Source organism: Papaver somniferum, chromosome 9, assembly GCF_003573695.1.
Source record: "Papaver somniferum cultivar HN1 chromosome 9, ASM357369v1, whole genome shotgun sequence".
Classification (NCBI taxonomy): Eukaryota; Viridiplantae; Streptophyta; class Magnoliopsida; order Ranunculales; family Papaveraceae; genus Papaver; species Papaver somniferum.
In genome coordinates, this window is record NC_039366.1 from 9,581,139 (window position 1) to 9,600,208 (window position 19,070).

The window sequence follows — 19,070 nt, forward strand, 5'->3', positions numbered from 1 at the left end:
ACAAATACATATGGTTTTCGGATCATTGTGTAAGGGGGAGTGGTTTTCATGTGAAGACGAAGTATTGACTAAGGGGGAGTGATACATATCACCATAGTATTGTTATCGAAGTTGTGATATGAGAACTTAGATGTTGTGTAATAATACTATGACACTGTATAAAAATGATCCATAGCTTTTGTTTTCTCATTGTTATGGCTACGAAACTTCAACAACTATGATGCTGAACTCACAACCTTTAGAATCATGGGAGTACTTGGAAAAGACGAAGTTTTCGAGTAACGTTGAAGCGCCAAGGAGATCAAGCATGTGGACGAGAAGCTACAAAGTTTTATATATTTTGTAATCCATATGTATTTATATTTTTGTCACTAAAATTAACAAAAGGGGAGATTATTAGAGCATTGCTCGGTCGAGCTCGCATGCTTTCCTATATCAAGCATGTATTTCAATATTAGTGACCAAAACTATATGTCTTGATTTCTAGTATACTTATGACTAAGTCTCGGTCTAGGATAGTTAGGAATAGTTGAGGTCCAGACTCCATGACGATTATCTTGCAAAGAAGAAGAAATACTCAAGGAACCAGTGGAACTTCATCCGACTAAAAGGTATGTGGATACTTGAACTCATCTTGTCACTCAAAATTCTATCTACTCTATCTCCTACTCTCGAGATAACAGTCGTATAAGTATGATAGTTTTCATACATACAAATTTGTTATTTCGAGCCGAGTTTACTCACCTATCTTTTTCTCGAAATACGTGTTGGTAAGCTTTTGCTTTAACCATCTTCATCTTTACCCGTGACAAAAGTCATGATGATGTTTCAATCTTGAAAATAGCTTTGATGACGATAGTCGATTCTTTATGTCTAACGACTATTATAACATTATAAAAGAATGTTTTAATGATTGAAATGTAGAGTTGAGAATATGTAACTACCTATGGATGTAGAATTTAGTGTGTTCGCACATTTGCGTATAAATCCATGTGCCGGAAACCAAGTGCGTGCATATGTGTGCATGCGGTATTAGTTAAGGAGACAGGTAGGGTATGCGTACCCGTACGCATACTGGCGGAAGTTCATGTCCGTGAAATTCTGCTGGGTTTGAAATTTATGAACTGAAAAACCAGTCACCTTAGGTACGTGTACCCGTACGCGTACTGGCGGAACTTTTTCACCCGAAAAAGTCTGCTGAGTTTGGAAACTAAAACCAACCCAAAATCCGGTAGCCTAGGTACGCATACCGGTACACGTACCCAAGCTGGTTATTTCTCAAATCGGTAGTGCATGCACTTAAAACAATAAGTTATAAGGAGTGCAATATTTGCAAACCGTGGATATATTGTTCATGAATTGATTCAAACCGATTTCGTTTCAATTGTGTCTATGTATAAAGACCTAAGCAATTGAACAACTCTTGAACTAGTTCTTATGAGTCATTTGAACTAGTTATGAGAAAGATGAATACGGTTGATATGAAAGCACTCATATGGCTAACTATTGGTCAACCATTTGTGAACTAACCAATGTACACGTTTAGGTACGGTTACTCAAACCTAAATGAGTACATTTCATTTGTGTGTGTAGTTGCTGGAAATCCTACAACACACCCCTTATAATAATTTGTAGATCTAAACATAAAAATGATGATAAGAATGCTAAAATTTTCAAGAGACACAAGGTTTATGTGGTACGATCAATTTTATCTATATCCACGGGGTTAGGTTTTACTATGATTATTTGTAATTACATCTTGATTACATGGAGACTCCATTAATGAGTATTTGGAGCTCTAGGTTCTTGGAGACTCCATTATTCGGAATGTTGCAAAGTAAATAAGAAGTATCATCTTTTGAAGTATGCGAAGTATGAAGTATCCTTGAAGAAGTATAAGAAACATGAAGTATCCTTGATGAAGTATAAGAAATATTCAATTCTCGAAATATAAGAAGTATCCGTCCTTGAATGAGAATAATAAGCATTGCCTCTATTCATGTGAAATTATTACTCCATTTTTGGTGATTCTTGCCGAGAAGATAAAGAACATAAAATGTTTTCTTGGTAATCCATAGTTGCCTCTGTTCTTTATCTATGAGGGTAGAATCTTTGAGAAAATTTTGAATGTGCGAATTGTTTCCTCATTCTTATCTTGCCTCTGTCTCATGTGTTGTGCTCATGCGATAGTATAATCTCTTCAAGTTGCTTATAATTGTGTGAAATAATTGAGCGAAATAATCATATCGTTCGGAATAATCACATTCTGCAAAATTCTGACACATTTTACGAATTCTGAATCATCCTGCGAAATTCTGAATCATCCTGCGAAATTCTGAATAATCCTGCGAAATTCTGAACAATTCTGCGAAATTCTGATAATTCTGCGAAATTCTGAATAATTCTGCGAAGTTCTGAACAATTCTTCGAAATTCTGAATAACTCTGTGAAATTCTGAACAATTCTGTGAAATTCTGAACAATTCTGCGAAATTCTTAATAATTCTGCGAAATTCTGAATAACTCTGCGAATCTAATGCTTATGTGATGATTATGTTATGAAATGTGTATGCGACGTTTATTCCATGAAATGCTTGTGCAATGCTTTTATGATGCGAGTATGATGCTTGTATGATGAGAATGCTTATTTATTGCAATGTATAGTTAATGTTTGTGTTACTTAGCTCATTTTGTCGTCTAAAATTGATGTAGCTTTAAATTGCTTCCATTCTTCATTTCTCTGGATTTTTCTTTAGTATATGCATTCCTCTTCGTGTAGTTATTGTTCCTCACAAGTTCTTACTTGTGTTTCATCTTTCCTCTTTCCTGCACTATTAGTATCTCACAACAGTATGATCATAATATCAAGTCTGCGGTATTTTCACTGCCTCAGTTTCATTTCCATGTACATATTCGCAAGCTTGTTTGCTTACATATAATCGTTCTCGCAAGCTTACTTGCTTACTCATTTTCTTATGGGGTCTTATTTTGCCTTCCTAGTTAAAGGTCTTATTTTTCCACCTCTTGTCATTGCGACAAAATCGCAGGACGTCTTTGCACTTTCATGCAAAAACCCATTGATCTTGCCTTAACTTTTTCTTTTGTATTATTGCCTCTTCAGGTTGTTGCGACAATATGACAGGCCTAAATATTCTTGCGAAAATAAAGCCCCATGACATTGTCGTCTTGCGACGAAATCGCAGGACGTCTTCACACTTTCATGTAATGACACATTGATCTCGTCTTATCTTTTTCTCTAGTATTATTGCCTCTTCAGGATTGTCGCACAAATATGACAACTCTTAATACCCTTGCGAGTAAAAAGCCTCATGACATTTGCGTCTTAAGACACTTATCATCTCCCTAATGGAGGGTGCCGCCCTTATCTTCCCCCTGGCTTCCCCTTCAAGGAGGCGGATTTCTACCATACAAGGTTAGCTCCTCCCATCCAGTATTAACAACAACCAGTTGTTTTCGCAGCCTCTTATCCCTTTTACCTATAGGGCTTATGGTTACGAGACTGCACCCTAAATGGGGTTTTCTTCAGGTCGAGTGCAGTATAAGCCAAAACTTGTCAAGAATGGCAAGGACGCTTCAAACGCCCCTGGCACTCTTGACTCAACCGTGTACCTCGGCGCCTTGATCAGATTCTGCACTCCTTATAAGAGTCCTTATTACCTTGATCTCCCAACCTAAGTCATATGCTTAAGCTGAGAATCCAAGGTGCCTCTCCCGGATGGGCTTTATTGATCCCAAATCTCCATGACTCAGGTTCCGGGGGCGGTGTAACCTTTCCCTGAGCCATGCAACAGGTACCCTCTTATATGACGTACTTTAGGTCTTACATTTGCCTCTTGCGAAATTTTATTCGCGAACTAGGGTGTACGCCATAAAGGTTCTCCCCTATCTGCGAAATTTTATTCGCGTTTCTGTGAAATTTTCGCGTCTCTTTTTTTTCTGCAAAATGTTCGCGTTTCTTTATTCTCTCATTCATCTTTTCATTTTTGTCATCTCTTTCATTTCATTCTTTCATTTCTGTCATCTCTTTCATTCATTGTTTCATTCTCATAATATCATATCATTTGAATCAAAATAAATATTCAAGAGAAATTCTAATACATGGTAACTCTTAAATCTTTGTAGTTGTGAAATCTTTGTAATTCTGCGATTCTATCGCGTTTTGTAAATCAAATCAAAAGTCTTTTTATTCTTTGCAAAAGAAATATTCTAGAGAAATATATAAATTGAATTTTCGCAGTTTTCTGTAATTTTGAAATCTCGCAATCTTTGTAATTCTGAAGTCTTTGTAATCTTGAAATCTTTATAATCTTTGAAATCTTGAAATCTTTGTAATCGTGCAGTGAATAAATGCCTTGAAATGTATGAATTTCGGGAAGCAAAAAGAAGTGTGAGAAGTGAGACTTGAACCCTTGATCTGCTTCTTGGATTTTCTCGCACCATACCAACTGTGCTAAGCCTCTTTTGCGAAATAATCAAAGTTCTTGCGAAGTAATAAAATTCCAACTGTATAAGAGGAAATTCTGTATAAATTTCGCATAATAAAAATAAATATGCGAGAAGCAAGAATTGATCCCGCGATCTGCTGCTTGCATTCATGCCTCCTGACCAACTGTGCTAACCATCTCTTGCGAAATAATCAAAGACTGTGCGAAGTAATCAAATATCAACTCTGCGAAATGAATATTTATGAAGCAAAATTATTTGGTCGCAGGGAGAATCGAACCCATGTCCTCTAGTTTGCATACTCCTTCTCTGACCATCTGCGCTACTTGTTGCTTACGAAAGAAACACACAATGTTGTACTTTATTCCATTTCTTCGCCTTTTGGATTTCAAAAATGTGCAAAAAATTAAGCTTGATGAGGGATTCGAACTCGAGTCTTACAACTGACTCTAGCGAAGCTTGACCAACTGTGCTATCTCTTGTTTGCGAATTAATGAAACAATATTGCGAAATTATTCATTTTTTCGCTATCTGTAAAAAGAAGAAAACTATGCTCGCAGGGAAGTTCGAACTTGCGACCAAGAACGTACATATTGTTCTCTTGACCAATTGTTCAAGAATATCTTTGCAAAATAAACGCACAATGTTTTTCTCATATTATTTTATTCTCCCATGCAAATGAGAAGAAAATGAAAAATATGTGTCTCTACGAAATTTGAACCCGTGACCTATCGCTTACTCGCTCCAACTCAAAGCATCTGTGCGAATTTCTGTTTGTGATAGAAATTGCAGCATCTGCCTCTTATTTTTTCTTCGTCCTTCCTTAACTTCTTTCACATTTTCCTTCTTCTCCTGAACATGAAAATCTTCCACTGAAACTTCCATTTTCTCCTTAAATTTCACCACAACAACTAATTTTTTTCTCTCACTATTTTCATGTCTTTGAATTGTTGATGATGTTTACTCCCTGAAAGTGTGATTTCTTCCATAAAATTTCCATTTTTGAACCTAAATTTTGTAGATCTAGAAAAATATGAACAGTAGCTAATCTTCATGAAAATTTCTTGAATCAACAAGTTACAGGAAGGATAAATCTTTTACTCATTCCATGTTTCTAGCGCCATTATGTAGTTGCTGGAAATCCTACAACACACCCCTTGTAATAATTTGTAGATCTAAACATAAAAATGATGATAAGAATGCTAAAATTGTAAAGAGACACAAGGTTTACGTAGTTCGATAAATTTGATCTACATCCACGGGGTTAGGTTTTACTATGATTATTTGTAATTACATCTTGATTACATGGAGACTCCATTAATGAGTATTTGGATCTCTAGGTTCTTGAAGGAGGAAGAAGAAGAAGATAATAATAATACAACCAATTCTACTTTCTCTCTCTACAGAATGTATCCTCTCGAAAAGTGTGTCTCTCTTTATGATTATCCCCCCTTTTCTCTCTCTCTCTTTCCTTTCTCTTTATATAGGTGTTTACATAGTGGATGACAGCTAATGTACAACTAACATTTCCCCTAATTTCGGATCTGGCTTGCGGTAATATCGCAAGCTTACAAATGTTAATTTCGCAGATCTTCTAATCTTCGCAAAGTTATTATATTTTTCTTATGTTTAAGCTAATATCACCTATTGTATCGTTTCTCAAAGTGCTCTGCGACATTTTTGTAATGCGTTGTTAAGAATTTCGCGAGCGTATCATTGTCGCGAAATTCTGATCCTACAGTGTGTGACAAGCTAAGTTTCGATCTAACAGTTGAAAGATATTATCTTGGATAAATCGGGTTTTTCATCTAACGGTGAATATTGAATGTTTTTTTTTACCACGATAGCTAGATTGCAAACACTGATTTTAAAACTATATAAGGAGAGTCTATCAACTGTGCAAAACTAATCCCCACACCTCCTGTGTGATACTAGTTAGTTTGCTAAAGTCGATTCTCCTTTAATCGTAGGTTTCTTTTCGAGACCCTGTCGATTAATGACTGAAAGACTTCATTGGGATTGTGAAACCAGACGAAACTACTTCTCTTGTAGTTGAGCGATCTGATCTTGTCATTTTCTATCGTACGAGTTCAATTGGAATAATTGACTTGAGATTATATCTCCGATAGGGCAAGATAAAAACAAATCACAAACATCTTCGTCTCATCGTTTGTGATTCCATAATATCTAGTTTCGCTACTGAAAAACCGGGGGTCTAACAACACCACCCAATATTTCGCTTAGCAATCTGTATGGACTAACTCCGAAATACTTTGCTAGAGAATCAACTAGACAGTCAGACTCAATCTAGATAAAAGTATCTCAAGGGGTTAATATCTCTCTCTTGATTTGATTTTAAAGAGAGTTACTCAATGAGCAGAAACAACAATATCAAATTTTTGTTTTTCACGAAAAAATCGGAGGTGATCATCATTTTAGGGAAAATTTTCGGAAACTGGAATACATAACCATTATGTAGCCACCAAAAAAGATGCATAGCACATTCTGCAGACGCATAACGAATTATGCAACCATTTTCTCGACTGCATAACAAATTATGCATCTGCATAACAAAGTTATGCATCTATATTATGCATCTATAACAAGTTATGTAATCATTGTTTTGGTTGATTTTAGTCCGTATATAAAAAATTGATGCATAACGCAGTATGCATCCATATTTTCGGATGCATATCAGGTTATGCATCTATTTTCTCGATGCATAAAAGATTGTGCAACAATTTTCTCGATGCATAATGCATTATGCAGTCATATTTTCGGATGCATAACAGGTTATGCATCCATTTTAACGACTGCATAACATGTTATGTGGACATTATTGTAGGTGCATGACAAGTTATGCAACCTTATTTTTTGTTGGTTTCAATACTATGAAAAAAGTAGTATTTCAAGAGCACTTGCAAAGGTACATGTAAGTGTAAGGAATTACTTGCCACTGCAAGGAATCAGAGAAGAGACAAGGGTAGGGGGAATATACCAATACGACATTTTAAACTATCCACCTTAGATATAATCATATAAAGTGCTCAAACTACATATGCCAGTGCGACAAACTCTTTATAATTGATCTGGATCCACAGTCATAAGAATCTCTCTTAGTGATTAGCTTTACTTCTAATTGAAAATTAAGAAAGTCTTCTCTCTAACATCTACCACCCTCATAAGAATCCCATAACACCATCATCTGCAGTTCATCTTCACATCTGTAGCTGCACCCATCTGAATTAATCACCTTGGAATACTGGGTTTGATGCAATAATGGAAAATGTTGAGAATTTGGCTTAGACACCCTATACTATAGAAGCTACCTACTCATTCACATTTCACACCAAAAACAGTTCAAATAAGTTCGAAATTACTTACACTGCACAACCAAGGAACCTGGATTGAAGAACAGTATGACATGACATAACAGTTGTTAATCCTGTACCTGTTCTACCTCGTTGGGTTTATGAAAAATTGACTTGTTGTAAACCTCAACTTATCCTAAAATGGGTAAATTTTGAAAAAACCTAGATTAGTTACGAAATAAGAATCAGAGAATCCCGAAATCTTGAGGTAGGGATAAACTTACCTTCACAGTTTTGCCAGAGAATGTTGTTGATGTAGACTGTGGACACTTTGATCGACAAGAAGAACTTCGTTAGTGAGGAAACTGAAGAGAGGGACAGAGTTAGGGCCTGTAAAGGGCCGTCTTGTTTGCTTTACTAGGTGCGTTCAGAACTGAAAGCATATTTATATCACTCTGCATCAGTGGTTTCCTACCTGTAGGTGTAGGGTTTTGACATTGTTGAGACACAATAGGTTTTATGAAAGAAGAAACATAATTTATAAAACTACGGGTTTGGGAGATTTTTTCAAAAAAACTGGGGGCACGCGTGAAGATTTCCGTCCGTGGGTTTCACGGTGGAGAAAATCTGAAAAATGGGTCTCCCTGTAGGTTTTACTTAACAAAAATCAACCCAAAAATGTTTTGGGCCTGACAATAAAAATGTTATCTTTTATGGGCCTTTGCCTAACTTCCCCTTTTGTAAACTATAAAAAACACAGGTCTAGAATTGTAAAAAGCGCTAAAAACATCGACATTAGCTCTATTTTTGTGACGGCACACGAGCACCACCAATTTTATCTAGGGTTTAATAGCAAGGTATATATACCATACCCTAACGAGTAAAATCAGTAGAAGCTGAGATGGAAGACAGTAATCGAAACTGTCTTCCTGAAGAAGTCACATTGAATATATTTTCTAGGTTACCTGTTGAGACTGTATTAGATTGTAAACTTGTATATAAGGCTTGGAGAAATCTCATACGTCTTCATGGTAATACCAATTACTTTGCTTATCAACATCTGGAGCGACGACACCCTGCTGAACCTAATCATGGTGATGGTTCTGATTGTGCACCGATGAGTTTTGTTTTCTTTGATTGTTCTGCTGAACCTAATCAAGGACCTCAAGAGCTATATTATGCTGAGTATCAGGAGGACAATGAGATTAGTGATCCTAAATTCAGCATAAAGAAGATCAAGATTAACTTCGATTTTCAGCAAGACATATTTGGAATTGTTGGTTCGTGTAACGGAGTGATTTGTTTATCAGTATGCACAAAGTTCAAAACCCATGCCTCGAGATCCCTAAACCCTGGAGACGGACCCAGAGAACCTTTATACATATGTAACCCCATTACCAGAGAAATTTTGAATCTTCCAGGGTTGTCAATCCCCCATGAGAAACAAATTAAAGGAGTTCGCATCGCTCACGGATTCGGTTATCACCCTCTAACTAATGAGTACAAGGTTGTTAGAATCTGCTATATCGGAGACCTAGATAAACCTTCGAAAGGACAGGTTGAGGTGTATACACTTGGGAGTGGCAAGGGTTGGCGACATATATGTGAAACTAGTTATAATTTATGCTCCTATAGTACATATTCAGGAACTCCCTCGGGGGTATTATTTAATGGCGCTCTTCATTGGCTTCACATGGGATCTGACGGGATCATGGAGATGCTGGCCTTTGATTTGCATAGGGAGAATTTCGATGTTCTTCCTACGCCAGAAAGTCGGTTTGAACAATATTACCGCACGTCTAGACTTCGGATTATTAGAGGAAGGTTGTGTCATGTTTCTCAACATTTCGAGCGGGTAGGCTCGTGGGGAGTAAGTCGGGTATTGGACTTGTGGTTTTTAAAGAACAATAACAAGGAAATGACCAGTAGCAGTACTTACCCAAAAGAGCAATATGAATACAAGTACTCTTGGTTAACTGGGTGTAGCCACTGGGCACCAAATATGTTATTTGCTTGTACGAGTAAAGGGGAAGCCTTAATGGCGAAACATGGAAAAGTCTATCGTCTGAAGAACAGAGGAAAAAGAATTCCTGAGAGAAAAAGACGTCCTATAAGAACTTGGGAAATTAATAAAAACAATCAGAAGAGTTGTGTGGAACCAATACCACACATAAACAGCTTTGTTTCATTGAAAGCATTGGGAGAAAGAAGCGCAAAGATATTTGAAGAATCTCCAGATGGCGACCATATGCTTATATCTTCTGGACGAGCGACAAAGAGATTTAATAAATCAGCAGCAGCAACCTCTCTCTGAAGGTATTTGCACCATATATATCTATTTTTTGCATAAATAATCTGACTTTGATGTTGTTATACACTCTTTTTCCCTTTTCTATCGTGTTTTTTATTTTATGACCTGGAAAGAAAAACGTATTCAGAAGAAATTTAGGAACAAGTCAATTTATTGAGGTCCAGAAATGTGGGAGCCTAAACTTATTCAAGAACTTATAAAAATTGTATGAATACTCCATATGTTCGTTTTGTTTGGTCATTGTCTTCTCCACCCAGTAGGATCATCTGCTCGTCCATAGAAGGCATTTTATCTGCTAGGTGGTGATAATTCTACAATAACAACAAGCTGTACACACTACTTAGCATAAACCAAGAATATCTCAAATGTTTTCTCATGAGTACTTTAAATTTGTGAACACGCCGGTTTTCAATGCAGTTCTACCTGTTATATTTGACACGATGTAAATTTGTATATTTCCTCTTCTCATTGCTATCTAAACGCCATTAATCCGGTTCCAAATCAAGCTTTTACTTCAACTGAAAAAGAAATCAGTAACATTTGTAGAATTAATAAAGTGAGTTTCTACTTCAGCTTGCTGTCAGTTAAGAGATCACGGTAGAGCTTTTCATTCTTCAAGTCATCGCAACAGTTAACAGATAAAACACCAGACAACACGCCATTGCTCTGCTAGTCTTTCCATCTCATAAGCTTTTTCTTTTTCACTTAAAAATGTTTGTAAAATAATCAACTAACCAGTTTACCCATTCAATGAGACTAGGCTTAATCTCTGCCATGCGTCCTAAAATCAGTTTAAGCAAGACTAAGCCGAAACTATAGACGTCGGATTGTTGAGTGAGTTTAAAATCTCCAAGATATTCAGGTGCATTACGATGACAATGACTGCTGCAATACCTTGCATGGCTAAACTAGTCACGTTTTGGAATGCGTTCTTTGAACACGAGGAAATCTGTCAGCTTTGGTGATATCCTTCGCATAGGAGAATGTTGGAGGGTCTGATATTTCTATGGATTACAGGAGGATTTGATATAACATGTGAATATTTTACTCCCTCAGCTGCACCAGCTGCAATTGTCATCCTCGTTCCAGTCTAGAGGATTCTTATTGGGTGGAAGGTCTAAAAAACACGATGATATATACTATTTTGAATCAAGTCTCGAGTGAGTGAGCTCAATGAAAGAAAGAGAGTTAATTAGTAGGTCCTGTAACTATGAGACTGACGTTTTAATGAACAAAACCTCTTGGCTGACCGCCAAAAAGAAGAAAAAAAACTCTGAAAACCACCCCTCTAACATTTTTATGGAAGGCTATTATTGGGACGTCACATTCCAATAAAGGGGCTTCACATGGACTCCTAGTGACTAAAAAGTTGGCTTCGGGGTGTCTTAATGCAATAATAAATATCCAAGTTACGCTCCATCCAAACAAAAACCTAAAAACTAAAATAAAAAACCTAATTCTTATTCAAAAATCTGCTATTTTTCTTCTCTCTTTCATCAACCGTAAATCTTCCCTTCTTTTTTCAATTCAAATCATTTCATCGTGTTTGATTAATCGTTAATTGAAATCTCTATTAAAGGTGCGGACGAAGCGAATTGATAAAACCGATGATAATCAAAAAAACTAATTAATTCTATTTCAAATGATTACATTGATTGAAATCAATAGAAAAAAATATGTTTGCGAAACCTATTACGGTTAGGAATTCCTAATTTCTTAACGTAAACTTATTTTCTGAAACTGTTACGGTTAGGAAACAAAAAACTACTAACCATATTTTAAAAAAAAAATACATGTATTTTACGGTTAGGCTGGTAAACGTTAATGGATTAACGGTTAGATTCGACTCTCCGGTAACTTAACCGTAAAATATCATGAATTATTAGAAAGAATAAAGAAAATATTATGGTTAAGTTTGTCAACCGTAATGTTTTTACGGTTGGATTTGATTGATACCAAACCGTAAATTTGCCTGGAGTTCCATTTTTTTTTGAAAATCTTATACTACTAGATTTGGTTGAACAGTGAAGATTTATCCAAATCTATTAGGATATACCACAACGAATCACACACCAGGATCCCACTACTATATCGTATTTAATCTCTTCTTAGAAACCATCTTGATGGCCGTTGCGACCAAATGAATAAATAAGGTCGATATATTTATATACCTGTTTGTACCCAAAAATATTTTTAGGCGCAAACACGTTTGATTTGATTGATGATATGAAATTAGGGTAAAATTAGGTTAAAAACAATTTGGAGGAAAACAAAGAACACAAGGATTTTAACGTGGTTCGACATTGTGCCTACGTCCACGGATGAATCTCCCAAAGAAGAGATATTTTATTGATCGATTACAATAGTTTTTCCTCTTGGGTTCCCCCCTCGGGTTTAGACCCATATATTTATACAATAATCTTAATCTGGATGTTCTAGCTATAGAACTTTCTTCTATGATTTCAAGTGGAAACGGGCCTCCGGAAATGGGTCAGCAAATTGGACCGATCTTTACTGGCTACTAACAAACATTTCCCGCTAATAGTGATTTTGGTTAGCCCGTATCGGTATCCGAATATTATGGTACAAACAATACCATATATATATAAGAAAAAACACATCAAGTGATTCATTATATAAAACACGCCAAATCAGTAATCACCTCACTTACGAGAGAAAACAAGTCCCATTTTCTGCTCAATTCTTGTATAGAAGGTAAGAAAGAAAATAACGTACTTAGGGTACCAGTTACGGCTAGAAGTTCTATATACCTAGCCATAATTCGAAAAAAGAAAATCAAGATCTATAGATTTTTTTAAAAAAAAAAGGTTTTTTTACTTCCCTTCAAAAACCTAAAACACTAACTCTAATTTTACATCTCTAACTACGAATCAATATCATTAATCTAATCTAATACTAGTGAATCTATTCAAATAAGGGTTGTTTAGTCAATATAAAATTATTTTAGATAAGGGGTTTTTGAAATTATTTATGGGTGACTCATTTTTGTCCTATTAGGTGACGCCCCTCTATTGGAAGGTGATGCCCCAATAATAACCTTCTTTTTATATGGTGAGGCCCAAAGGTGACCCCTGCTAATTTCTAAAAGGGTTAGGACCGCTTTTACCTTTTTTTAGCGGTCTGCAGAGAACCATTATTTAACCAAAGAAAGACCATGAGTTAATTAGTAATTTATCAGAGAAGTACAACACGTTAAAATTGAGTACAGTTCATCCCAGCACATGATTTAGCCTACCACAACCAGCATGTTAGTTTCGTAGGCTGTGTTGGACTAGTCTAATCAACGCAGCACAACACGCGACATATATATGGACTTGGCATAGCACAACATGGCACGTTAAGAAAGCAGGTCATAATATGCATGAAACAGTACAAAATACATCACATTTTATTTATATATTACAATAGGGTAATATCGCAAGCTTACAGCAGATCTTCTAATCTTCGCAAAGTTATTACATTTTTCTTATGTTTAAGCTAATATCACCTATTGTATCGTTTCTCAAAGTGATCTGCGACATTTTTGTAATGCGTTGTTAAGAATTTCGCGAGCGTATCATTGTCGCGAAATTCTGATCCTACAGTGTGTGACAAGCTAAGTTTCGATCTAATAGTTGAAAGATATTATCTTGGATAAATCAGGTTTTTCATCTAACGGTGAATATTGAATGTTTTTTTACCACGATAGCTAGATTGCAAACACTGATTTTAAAACTATATAAGGAGAGTCTATCAACTGTGCAAAACTAATCCCCACACCTCCTGTGTGATACTAGTTAGTTTGCTAAAGTCGATTCTCCTTTAATCGTAGGTTTCTTCTCGAGACCCTGTCGATTAATGACTGAAAGACTTCATTGGGATTGTGAAACCAGACGAAACTACTTCTCTTGTAGTTGAGCGATCTGATCTTGTCATTTTCTATCGTACGAGTTCAATTGGAATAATTGACTTGAGATTATATCTCCGATAGGGAAAGATAAAAAGAAATCACAAACATCTTCGTCTCATCGTTTGTGATTCCATAATATCTAGGTTCGCTACTGAAAAACCGGGGGTCTAACAACACCACCCAATATTTCGCTTAGCAATCTGTATGGACTAACTCCGAAATACTTTGCTAGAGAATCAACTAGACAGTCAGACTCAATCTAGATAAAAGTATCTCAAGGAGTTAATATCTCTCTCTTGATTTGATTTTAAAGAGAGTTACTCAACGAGCAGAAACAACAATATCAAATTTTTGTTTTTCACGAAAAAATCGGAGGTGATCATCATTTTAGGGAAAATTTTCGGAAACTGGAATACATAACCATTATGCAGCCACCAAAAAAGATGCATATCACATTCTGCAGACGCATAACGAATTATGCAACCATTTTCTCGACTGCATAACAAATTATGCATCTGCATAACAAAGTTATGCATCTATATTATGCATCTATAACAAGTTATGTAATCATTGTTTTGGTTGATTTTAGTCCGTATATAAAAAATTGATGCATAACGCAGTATGCATCCATATTTTCGGATGCATATCAGGTTATGCATCTATTTTCTCGATGCATAAAAGATTGTGCAACAATTTTCTCGATGCATAATGCATTATGCAGTCATATTTTCGGATGCATAACAGGTTATGCATCCATTTTAACGACTGCATAACATGTTATGTGGACATTATTGTAGGTGCATGAAAAGTTATGCAACCTTATTTTTTTGTTGGTTTCAATACTATGAAAAAAGTAGTATTTCAAGAGCACTTGCAAAGGTACATGTAAGTGTAAGGAATTACTTGCCACTGCAAGGAATCAGAGAAGAGACAAGGGTAGGGGGAATATACCAAGACGGCATTTTAAACTATCCACCTTAGATATAATCATATAAAGTGCTCAAACTACATATGCCAGTGCGACAAACTCTTTATAATTGATCTGGATCCACAGTCATAAGAATCTCTCTTAGTGATTAGCTTTACTTCTAATTGAAAATTAAGAAAGTCTTCTCTCTAATCTCTACCACCCTCATAAGAATCCCATAACACCATCATCTGCAGTTCATCTTCACATCTGTAGCTGCACCCATCTGAATTAATCACCTTGGAATACCGGGTTTGATGCAATAATGGAAAATGTTGAGAATTTGGCTTATACACCCTATACTATAGAAGCTACCTACTCATTCACATTTCACACCAAAAACAGTTCAAATAAGTTCGAAATTACTTACACTGCACTCCCAAGGAACCTGGATTGAAGAACAGTATGACATGACATAACAGTTGTTAATCCTGTACCTGTTCTACCTGGTTGGGTTTATGAAAAATTGACTTGTTGTAAACCCCAGCTTATCCTAAAATGGGTAAATTTTGAAAAAACCTAGATTAGTTACGCAATAAGAATCAGAGAATCCCGAAATATTGAGGTAGGGATAAACTTACCTTCACAGCTTTGCCAGAGAATGCTGTTGATGTAGACTGTGGACACTTTGATCGACAAGAAGAACTCCGTGAGTGAGGAAACTGAAGAGAGGGACAGAGTTAGGGCCTGTAAAGGGCCGTCTTGTTTGCTTTACTAGGTGCGTTCAGAACTGAAAGCATATTTATATCACTCTGCATCAGTGGTTTCCTACCTGTAGGTGTAGGGTTTTGACATTGTTGAGACACAATACGTTTTATGAAAGAAGAAACATAATTTATAAAACTACGGGTTTGGGAGAAATTTTTTCAAAAAAACTGGGGGCGCGCGTGAAGATTTCCGTCCGTTGGTTTCACGGTGCAGAAAATCTGAAAAATGGGTCTCCCTGTAGGTTTTACTTAACAAAAATCAACCCAAAAATGTTTTGGGCCTGACAATAAAAATGTTATCTTTTTATGGGCCTTTGCCTGACTTCCCCTTTTGTAAACTATAAAAAACACAGGTCTAGAATTGTAAAAAGCGCTAAAAACATCGACATTAGCTCTATTTTTGTGACGGCACACGAGCACCACCAATTTTATCTAGGGTTTAATAGCAACGTATATATACCATACCCTAACGAGTAAAATCAGTAGAAGCTGAGATGGAAGACAGTAATCGAAACTGTCTTCCTGAAGAAGTCACATTGAATATATTTTCTAGGTTACCTGTTGAGACTGTATTAGATTGTAAACTTGTATATAAGGCTTGGAGAAATCTCATACGTCTTCATGGTAATACCAATTACTTTGCTTATCAACATCTGGAGCGACGACACCCTGCTGAACCTAATCATGGTGATGGTTCTGATTGTGCACCGATGAGTTTTGTTTTCTTTGATTGTTCTGCTGAACCTAATCAAGGACCTCAAGAGCTATACTATGCTGAGTATCAGGAGGACAATGAGATTACTGATCCTAAATTCAGCATAAAGAAGTTCAAGATTAACTTCGATTTTCAGCAAGACATATTTGGAATTGTTGGTTCGTGTAACGGAGTGATTTGTTTATCAGTATGCACAAAGTTCAAAACCCATGCCTCGAGATCCCTAAACCCTGGAGACGGACCCAGAGAACCTTTATACATATGTAACCCCATTACCAGAGAAATTTTGAATCTTCCAGGGTTGTCAATCCCCCATGAGAAACAAATTAAAGGAGTTCGCATCGCTCACGGATTCGGTTATCACCCTCTAACTAATGAGTACAAGGTTGTTAGAATCTGCTATATCGGAGACCTAGATAAACCTTCCAAAGGACAGGTTGAGGTGTATACACTTGGGAGTGGCAAGGGTTGGCGACATATATGTGAAACTAGTTATAATTTATGCTCCTATAGTACATATTCAGGAACTCCCTCGGGGGTATTATTTAATGGCGCTCTTCATTGGCTTCACAAGGGATCTGACGGGATCATGGAGATGCTGGCCTTTGATTTGCATAGGGAGAATTTCGATGTTCTTCCTACGCCAGAAAGTCGGTTTGAACAATATTACCGCACGTCTAGACTTCGGATTATTAGAGGAAGGTTGTGTCATGTTTCTCAACGTTTCGAGCGGGTAGGCTCGTGGGGAGTAAGTCGGGTATTGGACTTGTGGTTTTTAAAGAACAATAACAAGGAAATGACCAGTAGCAGTACTTACCCAAAAGAGCAATATGAATACAAGTACTCTTGGTTAACTGGGTGTAGCCACTGGGCACCAAATATGTTATTTGCTTGTACGAGTAAAGGGGAAGCCTTAATGGCGAAACATGGAAAAGTCTATCGTCTGAAGAACAGAGGAAAAAGAATTCCTGAGAGAAAAAGACGTCCTATAAGAACTTGGGAAATTAATAAAAACAATCAGAAGAGTTGTGTGGAACCAATACCACACATAAACAGCTTTGTTTCATTGAAAGCATTAGGAGAAAGAAGCGCAAAGATATTTGAAGAATCTCCAGATGGCGACCATATGCTTATATCTTCTGGACGAGCGACAAAGAGATTTAAATCAGCAGCAGCAACCTCTCTCTGAAGGTATTTGCACCATATATATCTATTTTTTGCATAAATAATCTGACTTTGATGTTGTTATACACTCTTTTTCCCTTTTCTATCGTGTTTTTTATTTTATGACCTGGAAAGAAAAACGTATTCAGAAGAAATTTAGGAACAAGTCAATTTATTGAGGTCCAGAAATGTGGGAGCCTAAACTTATTCAAGAACTTATAAAAATTGTATGAATACTCCATATGTTCGTTTTGTTTGGTCATTGTCTTCTCCACCCAGTAGGATCATCTGCTCGTCCATAGAAGGCATTTTATCTGCTAGGTGGTGATAATTCTACAATAACAACAAGCTGTACACACTACTCAGCATAAACCAAGAATATCTCAAATGTTTTCTCATGAGTACTTTAAATTTGTGAACACACCGGTTTTCAGTGCAGTTCTACCTGTTATATTTGACACGATGTAAATTTGTATATTTCCTCTTCTCGTTGCTATCTAAACGCCATTAATCCGGTTCCAAATCAAGCTTTTACTTCAACTGAAAAAGAAATCAGTAACATTTGTAGAATTAATAAAGTGAGTTTCTACTTCAGCTTGCTGTCAGTTAAGAGATCACGGTAGAGCTTTTCATTCTTCAAGTCATCGCAACAGTTAACGGATAAAACACCAGACAACATGCCATTGCTCTGCTAGTCTTTCCATCTCATAAGCTTTTTCTTTTTCACTTAAAAATGTTTGTAAAATAATCAACTAACCAGTTTACCCATTCAATGAGACTAGGCTTAATCTCTGCCATGCGTCCTAAAATCAGTTTAAGCAAGACTAAGCCGAAACTATAGACGTCGGATTGTTGAGTGAGTTTAAAATCTCCAAGATATTCAGGTGCATTACGATGACAATGACTGCTGCAATACCTTGCATGGCTAAACTAGTCACGTTTTGGAATGCGTTCTTTGAACACGAGGAAATCTGTCAGCTTTGGTGATATCCTTCGCATAGGAGAATGTTGGAGGGTCTGATATTTCTATGGATTACAGGAGGATTTGATATAACATGTGAATATTTTACTCCCTCAGCTGCACCAGCTGCAATTGTCATCCTCGTTCCAGTCTAGAGGATTCTTATTGGGTGGAAGGTCTAAAAAACACGATGATATATACTATTTTGAATCAAGTCTCGAGTGAGTGAGCTCAATGAAAGAAAGAGAGTTAATTAGTAGGTCCTGTTACTATGAGAATGACGTTTTAATGAACAAAACCTCTTCGCCGACCGTCAAAAAGAAGAAAAAAAACTCTGAAAACCACCCCTCTAACATTTTTATGGAAGGCTATTATTGGGACGTCACATTCCAATACAGGGACTTCACATGGACTCCTAGTGACTAAAAAGTTGGCTTCGGGGTGTCTTAATGCAATACTAAATATCCAAGTTACGCTCCATCCAAACAAAAACCTAAAAACTAAAATAAAAAACCTAATTCTTATTCAAAAATCTGCTACTTTTTTTCTCTCTTTCATCAA

The 19,070-nt window shown here is 36.4% G+C and overlaps 2 protein-coding genes across 2 annotated transcripts; both read left to right on the forward strand.

The window, feature by feature from the left end:
- The first annotated feature begins 8,675 nt into the window (after nucleotides 1–8,675).
- LOC113311326 (F-box protein At3g07870-like) lies at nucleotides 8,676–10,088 on the forward strand. The gene has a single exon (XM_026560165.1). It carries the CDS (start codon nucleotides 8,676–8,678, stop codon nucleotides 10,086–10,088), a length of 1,413 nt encoding a protein of 470 aa, XP_026415950.1.
- A 6,075-nt stretch (nucleotides 10,089–16,163) lies between these two features.
- LOC113311327 (F-box protein At3g07870-like) lies at nucleotides 16,164–17,573 on the forward strand. Its single transcript, XM_026560166.1, has one exon. The coding sequence runs from the start codon at nucleotides 16,164–16,166 to the stop codon at nucleotides 17,571–17,573; it is 1,410 nt and encodes a 469-aa protein (XP_026415951.1).
- Nucleotides 17,574–19,070: the final 1,497 nt, after the last annotated feature.